Source organism: Prunus avium, chromosome 2, assembly GCF_965620075.1.
Source record: "Prunus avium chromosome 2, drPruAviu1.hap1.1, whole genome shotgun sequence".
In the NCBI taxonomy this organism is placed as follows: domain Eukaryota; kingdom Viridiplantae; phylum Streptophyta; class Magnoliopsida; order Rosales; family Rosaceae; genus Prunus; species Prunus avium.
Window position 1 is genome coordinate 11,905,751 of NC_142285.1, and position 13,987 is coordinate 11,919,737.

General features: G+C 41.8%; 1 protein-coding gene and 1 long non-coding RNA gene across 2 annotated transcripts; both read left to right on the forward strand.

Moving 5' to 3' along the window:
* Positions 1 to 2,338: 2,338 nt before the first annotated feature.
* LOC148296516 (uncharacterized) lies at positions 2,339 to 3,240 on the forward strand. The gene is made up of 2 exons (XR_015833682.1): positions 2,339 to 2,431; positions 2,848 to 3,240. It is a non-coding gene; the product is annotated as an uncharacterized LOC148296516 (long non-coding RNA).
* Positions 3,241 to 10,162: 6,922 nt separating this feature from the next.
* On the forward strand, positions 10,163 to 11,178 carry LOC110746747 (uncharacterized). Its single transcript, XM_088248549.1, has 2 exons — positions 10,163 to 10,694; positions 10,757 to 11,178. The coding sequence occupies exons 1-2, from the start codon at positions 10,163 to 10,165 to the stop codon at positions 11,176 to 11,178; spliced, it is 954 nt and encodes a 317-aa protein (XP_088104675.1).
* The last annotated feature ends 2,809 nt before the right edge of the window (positions 11,179 to 13,987 follow it).

The following is a 13,987-nucleotide window of genomic DNA, read 5'->3' on the forward strand; positions in this document are numbered from 1 at the left end:
AGCAATCATCAATTCCAATGCTACTGCTTAAATGGTAGCCTCATAAATTTTTCTATTAGTTTGGTATTCTCTTGCTCTGATATAATTTAACCAAACTGTTGTCTTGAACAAGACTTGCCTAGTGCTAGCGCGGCACAGCCTTGCAACCAAAATTTTAAAAGAGGGATTCACTATTATACCTAATATAGAAATAGACTTTAAAAATGCACTCAAAGCCCATTTTCAAGATAACGAAGAGGTTTTTAACTTCTTATAAAATACAAAAAATTTATCGATTTCTTAAAACAAGGCCAACCCCAAAACCTCATAAAAAAAAACCCTAGCCCGGCACAGCCTTGCAACCAAAATTTTAAAAGAGGGATTTACTATTATACCTAATATAGAAATAGACTTTAAAAATGCACTCAAAGCCCATTTACAAGATAAAAAAGAGGTTTTTAACTTCTTATAAAATACAAAAAATTTATCTATTTCTTAAAACAAGGCCAACCCAAAACCTCATAAAAAAAAAACCCAAAACATTCAATAAGACATCTGAATAGTTTAATAATTAAAATTAAATTTAATAGAACAAACTGTCATTTGTTGGGTTTTTTGGAGTTTGTTTATAGAAATTAAATGGTGTAGGGTTTATCTATATCATTTGTGGTAAGAATGGGTATATGACTAAATATCTCAATTTTAAAATTCAAAAAACTGGAAAACAGGAATGAAATCTCACATATCCTTGTTTGCATTGTTTAATGATTCATTTATTTAATAGTTGAGTTATTGGAAATATAATAAATTTTAAAAAAAGTGAGATTGTTAAGATGCTAACTGAATATGGCGGCCATTGTTTGTGATTGGCCAGGCTTCTTCATTCCTTGAACCATTTTTGAGTTCGCACAAAGAAGTTTGGGATAGTGAAGCGTGCGTCAAGCTTGGGTTACAGTTGGGAAAAATACTAGTTTTCTTCGAATTCGAGTTAAGAGTATTGAGGACCTATGAGCAAGCCCAATGGGGGCCGTAAATCAGGCTGCATCACAACAATCAAAATCAGCCACTCCAGCAAGAATTCATTTGCTCTCACAGCAGGACTCTCAGTCCCTTTCTCAGATGCTCCGATTTCAATTTCTTGCACTCAGAACTGTAGCAGAGAACTGTAGCAGCTCCACATAGAGAGAGAGAGAGAGAGAGAGAGAGAGAGAGAGAGAGAGAGAGAGAAGTGGAAGGAAGAAGAAAAGATGAGGGAGATGGAGGTAGGTGCTGTCCCTATAAAGGGGGAGGGATGAGAGGTAGTACTAGTATGGTTAGATGGGAGGGAGGGAGGTAGGTTTAGGGTTTAGGGTGATTTAATAATTGATGGGCTTAATATATTTTGAGCACATTGGGCTTTAAAACTTTGTTAAGGCGATTGGGCTAACATATTTGGAGGAGATTGGGCTTAAAATTGGACTTAATATATTTGCAGGCGATTGGGCTTAAAGTTGGGCTTAATATATTTGAAGGGGATTGGGCTTAATATATAGAAAAAAAGCCGGTTCGGTTTTTGTAGTTCATAATCGGACCCAGAACTGGTCCAAACCTTACCTCAGTGTAGGCCTACCCACGACTCTACATTGGCAAAATTCTATAGTGAGTGTGCCATATCCATGTAAACCTTTTATGTGAAAAAAATTTCATGTATAGTTTGTAGAAATTTAACTTGAGAGTGAAATTCACTGCATGAACTGAGAAACGATTGAGGAACGCTAGAAGTGCTGGAGAGACATTAAGAATGCCATAGACCAAATTTATGGAATTAAAAAAAATTGTGACAATAATAAATTCTTTACAAACCAATGATGTATGAACAAAAGTAATAAGTAATGGCAACTATCAAAGGGAGTTTTGTCTCTTTTAATTTTTGTCCTTTGACACATGGGTGTTACAAAAAGACATGGGATTTAGGCCCAGTTTGGAATTGCTGTCACTTTTAAAAAAATTACTTATGATGTGCTTTGAAAATAATTAGTTGTAAAGTAAAGTAGCTCCATGTTTGGTAAACAGTATTTTTAAAGTGCAGTTAGTACAAAAAAACAGTGTCAAAACCGTTTGGTAAATTTAAATATAAAATTGTTGTAACTGTGAATAATGACTAAAATAGACATGATGTTGAAAGTGTTATGTACTAATCATGTGATGGTAGTGGTGGTGATGGAGTGGTGGTGATGAAGATGGAGTTGGTGGTTTTGGTAGTGGTGGTGGTGGGGATGGTGATTGTGGAGGTGGTGGTGGTGGTGGTGGCAGTGGCAATGTCAGCATCATGGTGGTGGTGGTGGATGTGGAGGTTTTGGAGGTGGTGGTTGTGGTGGTGGTGATTGTGGTGGTGATGGTGGTGGCGGTGGCAGTGATTGTGGAGGTAATGAATGTGGTGGTGCAAGTAGTGGAATTGGATGTGGAAGTGAAGGTGATATCATTTTTCAAAATGAATGATAGTATTTTGAGAATTAAAAAAATTCATTAAAGATTCATCTATGATTCTTTAAAAAGCAATTTTGAAAAGCAACCCAGCTTTTAAAAGCTACTGTCAAAAGGCCACTACTTTTAAAATAATCGGATATTTTATTTTTATCAAACACCTTAAACTGCTTAACTTTAAAGTGAAGAAGGTTTTTGGGAAAAAAAGCAATCTCAAACAGGGCCTTCATATATTTTGACCAATGACGGGCTTAATATATTTTCGAGATATTGGGCTTTTAGTTTTTTAAAGGAGATTGGGCTTAATATACAAAAAATAGTTGGTTTAAATATATTAAAATTAGTTGGTTTAAAAATTTGTTTAATATATTTCATAACTGATATGGTTTTTATTTATTTTTTTAGGTAATTACTATGAGGTGTCCGGGCCAGCTTGCGTGCACCTCGACTAATCCCCACTCGCGGAATTGAGTCTGCCGCTGGCCACCAAGTGTTGCAACTGCTGGGATTCGAACTAGGGAGCAAACCCAGCTGAACCCCAGAGCCTTACCCAAATGGCGGACATACCACACCCAGCTAATTTTGAATTTCACATTCTACCCCCAAGATTTTGAGCTTAAAAAGGACTACTGTGTGATCCATCCCGGACCTAAGATGCATTTTCCCCCTTTTCGATTTGTTAACAAAATATTATATTTAGAATTATGGGATTCATCTCTTTGACAACCCACTTTATTTATTATTGGGTAAATTCTTCTTCACAGAACCGTTCAATCAGTTACAATTGGTTTTGTTTTCTTTGCAGTTTACCAACAACTTTTTAGACAAATGCCAGTCAAAGCAGCCATGCCAGGTCCCCCAGCCTTTGCTTATCATCAGCAGAAAGCAAACAACTGAAAATCACAACTAGAACATAAAGCAACATAATAACAGAAAATTAATTGATTCAGTTACGCACCAGAAATTAAAAATGAAAATAAAGAGAGAAAGGGTGTAAAAGAAGAGCAAAATAGAGGTGAAGTGGAGGGCAACCAAGAGGCTAATATCACAAAAGAATTGGTGATTCAAAAGAAAATTTCATGAAAAGTTTGTGGAGATTTACCTTGAGAGTGAAATTTACCGCATGAACTGAGAAACGATTGAGGAACGCAAGAAGTGCTGGAGAGATATTAAGACTGCCATAGACCAAATTTATGAAGCACAAAAAATTGTGACAATAAATTCATAACAAACCAATGATGTATAAACAAAAATAATAAGTAATGACAATTATCAAAGGGTGTTTTGTTTCTTTTAATTTTTTGTCCTTTGACACATAGAAAGAAGTGATGTGGACACCTGGTAGCACAGTAGAACCAAGATTAAAAAGTCGAACTGAATTCTTTGAGATAACACAGAACTGAAATGTCAAGAAAAATTCAAATGAAATTAAACAGAAAGAGCATAAGTAATAAAAAAAATGTATCTGAAATAATAAAAGAAACTGTATTAGGAACAAATATTAGAGCAGTTTTGAACAATTGATTTGAAGAACAAATCTAACTTGCTGAACTTGTGTCAAGTATCTCAGACTTGCAAGGAAAAATACAACAGCCCACAGATCTAAACTTAGATCTACAAGAAGAGAGAGAAGGAGAAAACTAATGCAAGAGAAGAAAACCAAACCAGAGAAAGAGAAAGAAAAAAGAAAAGGAAGAAAGAAAAGTGGGAGAGAGTTTGTGATGAAGTCCAGGGCCAATATGGAATTTAACCAATGTTTTCGGAGGAACTGTAACAATTAAGCCTAAATATATTACTATAATAGGAAGTGGGCAAAGCAAGCACGTGAAGCATTCAAAGCTTGAAAAGGACACTATTCGATCAAAAAAGAAAAAAAGCTTGAAAAGGACTACAGGTGACGTAGACGACTCCGATGGGATTCATCGCTGGGATCAATTCTACTCTCAACCTACTTGCTTGTTTTTTCTATTCTTGGATGTGCCTGACTTTTATCATTTTAAATAGGAAGAAAAAGAAAAACCATCGACCCAAATTTAGCAAGGAAGGCTAACCACCTTTTTTCAAGTCTACCCTATCCAATTTGCAACAAAAATAAACTCCTCATAATCATCATGACCAAATGTGAAAAAAGATCACCAAATTTTCTTCAGCAATCAAACAAAATCTGAACAAAAAAGAAAACTACCATTTAAGACAGTCAACCAAGGCCAGAAAAAAAACCAAATGAAAGATCCAAAACACCACACCACACTATTGAAATATTAAAACAAAATGGCAAACAAAGGCTCACCTGTGTCAGAAGAGACTCATGGACATTGGAGAAAGACGTAAACCGCAAAAACTAAACCCCAAGTTGAACCTCCACTCTGCAAATATAAACATAAATAAAAAATTCAGCTCTACAAATTATAAATTTGAAGAAGAAAAACTTAACAATTAAAACTAATACATGAGGTTTACCCGGGGTGAGTGCAGCTGTGAGCCTAAAGATTATAGGAAGGAGCGAATAGACTGAGAAGAATTTGATGAGTGAGAGACAGGGGTTGTCGGCTCTTAGTTAGGGTAATCACTACTGCAGAAGCCAAAATGGGAAATAGACAGTAGGTTTATTTCGGATGAAAAATAGAATGTTGTGTAGCTATACTTGCACACTAAACCCAACATTATGTAATTTGTGCAATATGCTTTCATATATATTTGAATTATAGTCTCTTCATTTCTCTTATCAATGTTAGAGCTTTTCTCTGTTGCTGAAAGTTAGATATTTGGGGCCAAAGGCTCAGATAGCACAAACTAACAGATGCTTATCAACTTCTATGTTCTATCCATGTCATTGAATGGAATTATGTTATTCTGAGAAAGTCAGAGAGACATCACATGGTAAATGTTAATGGCTTAAAAATCTATTAGGTCATATGCATACAGTTTCCTGGGAAGAAAAAAAGAGAACAAACCTGAATCTAATCTGCACAAACTTGTACACTAATCTATTGAAAGTACAAGCTACAGAGAATTTTCATTGCCTCCTTAATTAAAATATGCTGCACTCATCAGCTCCACTTCTACTTGTTAAATCATAGCTTCACGAATTTTTGTACTAGTTTGGTTGGTATTCTGTTGCTAATATAATTGAACCAAACTGCTGTCTTGAACAGGACCTGCCTGCTGCCTAGCACAGCACAGCCTTCATTGAGGCATTTTGACAAAGAACTGGTGAGCATTCCTTGTAAGATGGTAATACATCTTTGACTCATTAAAGTGATCTTCTAATCACTGAGGGATTGCTAGGACTCCAAGTTAATCAAGAACTCAATATACTTACTCGACCAGCAGCTTTGATAATATGTTAAACAGAATTCTAAAGCTTTTGGGATTCCTAACTCTATTAGGATTGAGACTCCAACATCTACTGCATTAAGGACATCTCCTAGAGTTCCTTGATGGGCAAAACTCTAAGAGATATATGCATATAAATAGAGAGCTCCCTCCAGAACCAACAACACACGTTTCAGCTATCAGATATTCAGCCCATCAGAATAAGCATACAGTGTTGGCTTCTTGGAGAAGATCTTTCTAATTCCTACGACTATTCTGGACAATGGCAGCTGAGAATCAAGGTTAGTATATTTGATTTTATAGCTTTAAAGAACTTACATTCCTGCCCAGCCACCCAAGGCTCAAGGCATTTTGACAAACACCTTATGGGCATTCCTGCCCTGCCACCCAAGGCTCCAGGGAGTCATGATCCGCGGCTGTCATGGGGTTTTCTAATTGACAGGGGGCCAAGCGACCCCTTTGCCCCAACGTGGATCTGCCCCTGGCTGCGGCAATAGTTGGCAAGTCGTTGGTCTCATAAAAGCAGTAATTAATTAACACAATACAGCATGGCTTGCAAATAAAGTTCTGCTTGTTTTAAGTCATTATAAATCAAGCAGAACTTGCTGCCCCTTTATCGTTCAAGCAGGTGATTTCTAATTGACAAAATTTTGATTTTTTATTTATTTTTTTCACTCACCCGACCAAACAGATTATAGAAAATTTGAAATTGTACCTCAAATCAATCAACAAGAAAGCATCAACGAATGAAAAACCAAAGAAGTTATAAAGACAGAGTAATGAATCTCACATCTCCAAAAGCAATAATATCAAGGCCACGGGCAAGTAGATCCGTGAAATCTTTCTTCAAAAGCTTCTGCCTTTCTTCCTCCGTATCACACTGATCCGACTTTTCGTCAATTGAACCACGACTCGCGATTAAATTCTGAGTCTGTAGTTTGCCAGTTTTATCTCATAGATTTGGTAGATTAAGATGAGTTTTTCATCGCTCTTTGAGTGGGGAAGTAGGAAGATTGAGGTAGAGAGAAATGAGAGAAGATGAGTAAGGGATGGAAATGTGAAGGCGCTACAAAACGTTTAGGGCTTAGGGTTTAGGGTTATCTCGTAGCTATTCAGGCTTATGAAGTACTTGGTGGAATTTTCTAGAATGCAAAGCGGGTGGATGTATTCCATAAACACTAGTCCAGTCATCCCTCGAAACCGGGCAAAAGGCCCCCTGGGCAAGCCCAATGCGACTCCAGCGGAAGAGATCAAGCCCGGGCAAGGCATGGGACCCATCAGCCTGGGCAAGCCCACGGGCAAATCCTGCCTGGGCTCAAGCCCGAAGGCGCTGATGTCAGCGAGCAAAAAAATTCAAAAAAAACCAAAAAATTATGGATGTTTTCCCCATAAATACATAACAATTTTATTCACTTTCTAAATTGTTTATATTTTGTTGCATAATCTTTTTTTTTTCTTGCCCTTGCCCTAGCCTTTTGGGATGGAACCAAAAAAGGCAAGGCTGCCACTATTCACGTCAATAGTGGCAGCCCTTGCCTTGCCTTTGCCTTGCTTTAGCCTTCATGGGTGGACTTGCTCTAAGAGCAACTCCAGCGAGGAGCCCAAGCCAAAAAGCGAGTTCTAGCGGGCCACTTTTGCCCGGATGTTGTCGTCTGGGCGCTCCGATTGCCTTCTCTCCTCCAATCCAACAGTTGGCTTTTTTTTTTTGCTATAAAATTATGAAAAAAAATTCAAATTTTTTTATAAAAAAATACCAAAAAATTCTGGATTTTTTTTTCTTCTATAAATACCTACAAATACTCTTCACTTTCAACACCAAATCCTCATACATTTTCTTCTACTTCTACTATTATTCACTTTTTACCCAACATTTTATTCACTTTCAAATTGTATTTTTATTTATCATGTTATGGCTTCTTCTATCGAAACCGGAGGGGTGTGGAGCACCATGGAAGATGTTTTGTTGTGAGAGTGTTGGGTCCAAATTAGTCATTGTCCCGTCACAGGCAATGAGATGAAATTCTGTCATATGTGGAGAAAAGATCGGGGTCAAATTGTACGGAGATGACATTGTCTAGTAGGTGGAAAATTCTCAATAAAGAGTTGGGGAAATGGAGAGACACCTTGGCAAAAGCGAGGGACAATCATAGAAGCAGGGAAAATCTTAGCAACAAGGTAAATTATTTGTAATTTTCGTTTTATTAATTTTAATTTCCTAATATATTTTTTTGTTAATGTTTCTTGCATTTTCAATATTTTGTTAATATTTCTTGCATTTCCAATATTTTGTTAATATTTCTTGCATAAACAATATTGTGTTAATATTTCTTACATTACCAATATTTTTTTAATGTTTCATGCATTTTCAATATTTTGTAAATGTTTCTTGCATTTCCAATTTTGTTTTTGTTTTTTTTGTTTTTATAGATTATGCAAGCACAAATGTGGTTTGGTGCTATTGGGCAAGGCAAAAAAACTTTCAACCATGACCAATGTTGGGAGGTGGTGAAGAATTGTTCGAGATTCCGAATTATTCCAACGGGTTCGACCGTTGTGTTGAACGAGAAGCCACTCCACAATTCACCGACATCGGATTCGCCTATGGATTCTGTGGGAACCAAATTAAATCAGAACCCTAATTCATTCCATTTGGGGATTATTTGACCTAATTGGGAATTTCTAAACCTAATTGGGAGTTACTCAATTTAATTGGGGGTTATCCAATTAAATGAGGAACAAAATCAGTTTGGAAATTAACCTACCTACCACCATTAGGGATTTGATTAAATTCCTAATTAATCAAATCCCTAAATACACCAAGCCCACTAACCTCACCTACCACAATTAGGGATTTGATTAATTCCCTAGTTAATCAAATCCCTAAATGTACCAACCTCACCAACCTCGTCAAGGCCCCCTATAAATACTTGGCCACGCACAAGGATGAGGTACGTCAGAATTTCTACTCAAACTCTAGAGAGCTCTTCCCTTCACAAATCCTAGCAACCTCTCCTTCTATCTCTCTCTCTCTCTCTCTCTCTCTCTCTCTCTCTCTCTCTCTCTCTCTCTCTCTCTCTCTCTCTCTCACTTTTTCATAAGGCTCCGGCCGCCCGGTTTTCTCCACACATATATATCTCCGTACCCTATTTAGCTATTGATTTTTCCCTAAATCAATTGAACTAACTTAGGCATCGGAGGGCCTTTGGCCAACACCCCCCGGGTGTGGTCCTCTTATCCAATTTATTTTGCAGGGAGAAAGAGGCGGCAAAGAAGAAAGGGGAATCTTTCAACCGAATATTCTCGTGGGAGGAAATTTGCTCCCACAAATTGGTGCTTTCATTGAGAGCACGAGTTATACTCAAAGAGTGCTCTAAATCCATTTTCCACACTTTTCCAATCCACCGAAGCCTTCCAAACAACCATGGTTGGAAGCAAGAAGACGAGAGGCAAAACCGCCGCGATGGCAAAATCCGCTCCGGCCACCGCCGTCATCCAAAGCCCCGTGGCCGGATCTAGCCACCCTCATGGCACCACCGCCGAGCATGGTGGAACCTCCCATCAAGGTGGGCTCATTACCACCGTCGACTTAGGCCCAATCTTGGAACAACTTCAAGCATTCCCTCCATTGCCTCCACGCTCGACACACGCTCCCGCGCACACCTCCCATGAAACCCTAGCCCGTATGTAGTTGGGCTCCACACACTTCTCTCCTCCCGATCCACGAAGTCAAGCAGACCTTAATCAGAGAGTTGACCAGCTAGCTCAGAAAGTTGACCAGCTCCTCAACCATATAAACTTGGCTCAAAACCTTGGCCTTGGACAACCGGGCGAAGAGAGAAGGATGGACGAACGTGCCGATAGGCAGCTCGATGGGTACCAAGCAGGTTGAGCAGGGGCAAGCAGGCAAGGAGAGGGACAACAACGTGATCAGTTTACCAACATGTCACAAGCATCCGCAAGCCACACTCAGAGCAACGTGCGTGAAAGGTTGGGCCCACAACTTGACATCCGCGCCCGACTGGGCCCGCAGGGAAATGTTCTTCAAAGGTTAGGCTCCCAAGGACGTCAACCTGACACCCATCGCAATGTGGATCGTGAAGAAAGGCGCTCCGCTGACCACTCACAGAGGAACATTCATGAAAGGCTAGGCTCCCAGGGACGTCAACCTGATAACCTTCGCAATGTGTATCACGAGGAAAGGCGCTCCATTGCTCAGTCTCGAAGAGTCGGTTCTCATCGACAAGTTACAGAAAACCCTTCGCAGGCGCAGTCCACCAAAATGCCGCCCAGGCAACACAGCCGAGAAAATCGAACCTTGCGAGTCAATTAGGAAGTTGATCAGCGTCGCCTAAATCGCGAGGGTCGGCAACGTAACCAACTAGCAATGCGTGCGGAAGACATTGAGAAGCTTGTGAATGACCGACGTCGAGACTTGAGGACCGGCGGGAACTTCGAAGATGCACTACGCAAGGAGATGGACCAGGCAAACTCTACGCCTTTCACTGCCGAGATTGAGCAGGCTGCTCCCCCGAAGCGATTCTCGAAGCCCTCTTTTACCCACTTCAAAGGGGACTCCGATCCCGAAAGCCACCTAAAATACTTCAAAAGTGTCATGATCCTTCACAAGACCGACGACGCATTGATGTGCAAGGTGTTTGTAATGACCTTGCGAGGAGCAGCCCAAGACTGGTTCCACACTCTACCATCCGGGTCAATCAGCAGCTTCAAGGAGCTGGCTTACGTCTTCACCAAAGAGTACACCTCTTACCGGATGATTAAGAAGAACCCGGATCACCTGTTCAACCTACGCAAGAAGTCTGACGAATCCCTTCGAGACTACATCAAGAGATTCAAAGCAGAGAAGGCCAACATTGTAGGGTGTGACGACCGAATTGCATCCTCTGCTTTCAAGAAAGGCCTTCCAGCTGAACACGACTTATACCGCGAGCTGACTATCACTCCCAGCCAACTCTGGCAGAGGTCTTCGCGACCGCGGAACGCTATGCGCTCTGGGATGATGATCGAATCGCCGCAAAGAAGTCTACTAAGCAGGAAGATCAGCCGTCTAAGCGGGCAGGCCAAAGAAGCGATGGGTTTAGCAACAAAAACAAGGACAAACGCAGGTCACACCCACAAGGGGACGCTACGGCAGGAGAGAACTACACAAAGTTCTCCATCCCCATACATCAAATCTTAGCCCAAGTGAAAGACAAACCTTGGGTAAAAAGACCACCACCATTGAAAGGAGATCCAGACAAGAGGGATACCAGGAAATACTGTGCCTTCCATGGGACGAACGGGCACACTACAAACAATTGCTTTGCCTGGAAGACGCATCTTGAAGAACTCGTGAGAGAAGGTCACTGCACGGAATTCATTGCAAAGCAGGCCATCCAGTAGATTGAAGATCGTGACACCGCCAAGGAACCACCTCAGAAAGTCATAAGAATTAACACAATCCTAGCCGACTCCAAGGAGTCTGGGTTGACAAGCAAAGAAAAGAAGAGGAAGATCAAACAGGCCACTATGATCTCCCAAATCACGACCGACCTTCTACCAGCAGAAGACGACCCTGTGATCGGCTTCCAGAAGAAAGACCTGATCGGTCTCGACATGCCACATAACGACGCCCTTGTCATTAGCATTCAAATCGCTCAGGCCATGGTCGATCGAATCCATGCAGACGAGGCAGCGCAGCTAATATCTTGCAACTGGCAGTCATTCAACATATGGGCTTGGAAGCAAAGATCAACAAATCAGCCAGATCGCTGACTGGCTTTAATGGTGCAACAACAGTTACCGTGGGCACGATAGACCTTGACGTCTACTCCTCACCTGTAATAAGCTCACAAACATTCATGGTCATTGATGAAGTCTCACCCTACAATGGCATCCTGGGCAGACCATGGATCGGCAAAATCAACGCCATCACCTCTGCCACACATCAAAAAATTCGCTACCCAATTCCTGGGGGCGTTGTCGGCCAGATCAACAGCGACCAGGCAATGGCGAGGAAATGTTCGGCTCAAGGGCTGAAGAAAAGCAAGATAACACAGTTCCTCCCTGTGAATCAGGCAGATCTGAAGGAAGTTGAACAAACGAATTTCGCTCCTTTATAGCAATTAAAGGGTCAGGACCAAGTCGAGGGAATCTATCCGGAGATCTCCCCAGAAGAAGGATGGAAACCCGAAGAGGACGTCGAGCTAATACCCTTGGATCCTGACCAGCCAGACAAAAAAGCGCGGATCGGCTCGCGCCTAAGCCCAGACGAGAAGGTGGAGCTGACCACCTTCCTCCAGAAAAACAAAGACATGTTCGCATGGTCGCCATCTGACATGCCCGGCATCGACCCGAACATTATCTGCCACCGGCTCCACGTCAACCCTGCTAGCAAGCCAGTGGCCCAGAAGAGACGCAACTTCGCTCCCGAGAGGGTCGCGATCATTGAAGCCGAGATCAACAAACTCCTAGCGGCCGACTTCATCGAAGAAGTCTCCTACTCAGAGTGGCTGGCCAACGTTGTGCTGGTAGCAAAACAAGAAAAGGGCAAATGGAGAGTTTGCGTCGATTACACCGACCTCAACAAGGCATGCCCTAAAGGCAACTTCCCATTGCCGAGAATTGACCAACTCGTGGATTCCACCTCCGGCAATGAGTTGCTCAGCTTCATGGACGCCTACTCCGGTTATAATCAAATCCTGATGCACGAGGATGATAGGGTAAAAACCTCTTTCATCATCAAGAGAGGGACCTACTTCTACAAGGTTATGCCTTTTGGTCTAAAGAATGCTGGAGCAACCTACCAGAGACTTGTGAATAAAATCTTCAAGGAACAGATCGGCAAAACTATGGAGGTCTACGTGGACGACATGCTGGTCAAAGCCCCCAAGTGTGCAGATCACATCAAAAACCTCGCTGAGGCATTCAGCCTGCTCCGCCAATATCGCATGAAGCTGAATCCAAGTAAATGCACATTTGGTGTATCGTTCGGCCGATTCCTGGGATACCTAATCACGCAACGAGGTATCGAGGCACATCCACGCCAAATTAAGGCTATTCTCGAGATGAAGTCACCTTCCACAATGAAGGAAATACAAAGTCTGACGGGCAGAGTAGCGACCCTCAACCGATTCCTCTCTAGATCTACCGACAAGTGCAGACCGTTCTTTAAAGCTTTGAAGAAAGGGCAAAGAGACAAGTGGGATGAGGAGTGCGAAATAGCTTTCCAAAATCTAAAGACTTACCTCACTTCACCTCCCCTGCTCTCAAAACCAGTTCCTGGTGAGGACTTGTTTATGTACCTGGCAGTGTCCAACTCGTCCGTCAGCTCGACTCTCATCCGAGAAGAACTGGGGGCCCAACATTCGGTATTCTACACGTCAAAAGCTCTCCTCGATCCAGAGACTTGCTATCTGAAATTGGAAAAGCTCATTTTGGCCCTTGTAGTTTCCGCAAGAAAGGTTCGACCTTACTATCAAGCTCATCGAGTCATCGTCATGACCGACTCTCCTTTGAGATCAATCCTCCATAGCCCTGATGCTTCTCAACGACTCATGAAGTGGGCTATAGAACTAAGCCAGTATGACCTCTTCTACCGGCCAAAAACTGCAATAAAAGCCCAGGCCTTAGCAGACTTCGTGGCAGAATTCACCCCATCAGCCGATGAAGAGAAACTGGTCAACAGTAAAAAGGAAAGGTCAAAAGCAGACGGTACCTCTGCCGAACCTAGCCAACCTATAGACATGTGGCAATTACGTGTAGACGGAGCGTCGAACCAAAAAGGAGCAGGAGCAGGTGTCGTCATCATCACCCCAGATGGAACCCTAGTGGAGTAAGCCATCACGCTTGGTTTCCCAGCCTCGAATAACGAGGCAGAATACGAGGCATTACTCGCTGGCCTGCGCTTGGCGAAGGAGCTAGCGATCAAGAAGCTAGCCATCTACTCGGATTCCCAGTTGATCACGAGTCAAGCGTAAGGTGAATACATGGCAAAGCACCCAAGGATGATCTTGTACCTTTACAAAGTCTAAGAACTATTAAAGGCGTTTCCAACCTTCACCATCCAACAGGTACCACGGGCAGAGAACGCGCATGCAGATGCACTGGCAAGCTTAGGATCAGCGCTGGATACCCAGTTCAGACGCTCCATCCCGGTCGAACACCTTGACCGGTCAAGCATCGAAGAAATAGAGCCAGTCAACACAATGCA

Bases quoted from the DNA above. Each gene is read 5' to 3' on its own strand.
- LOC110746747 (XM_088248549.1), top strand. From the start codon at position 10,163: ATGCGTGCGGAAGACATTGAGAAGCTTGTGAATGACCGACGTCGAGAC. The intron at 10,695-10,756 runs GCCTTCCAGCTG...CAACTCTGGCAG, and splicing joins ATCCTCTGCTTTCAAGAAAG to AGGTCTTCGCGACCGCGGAA.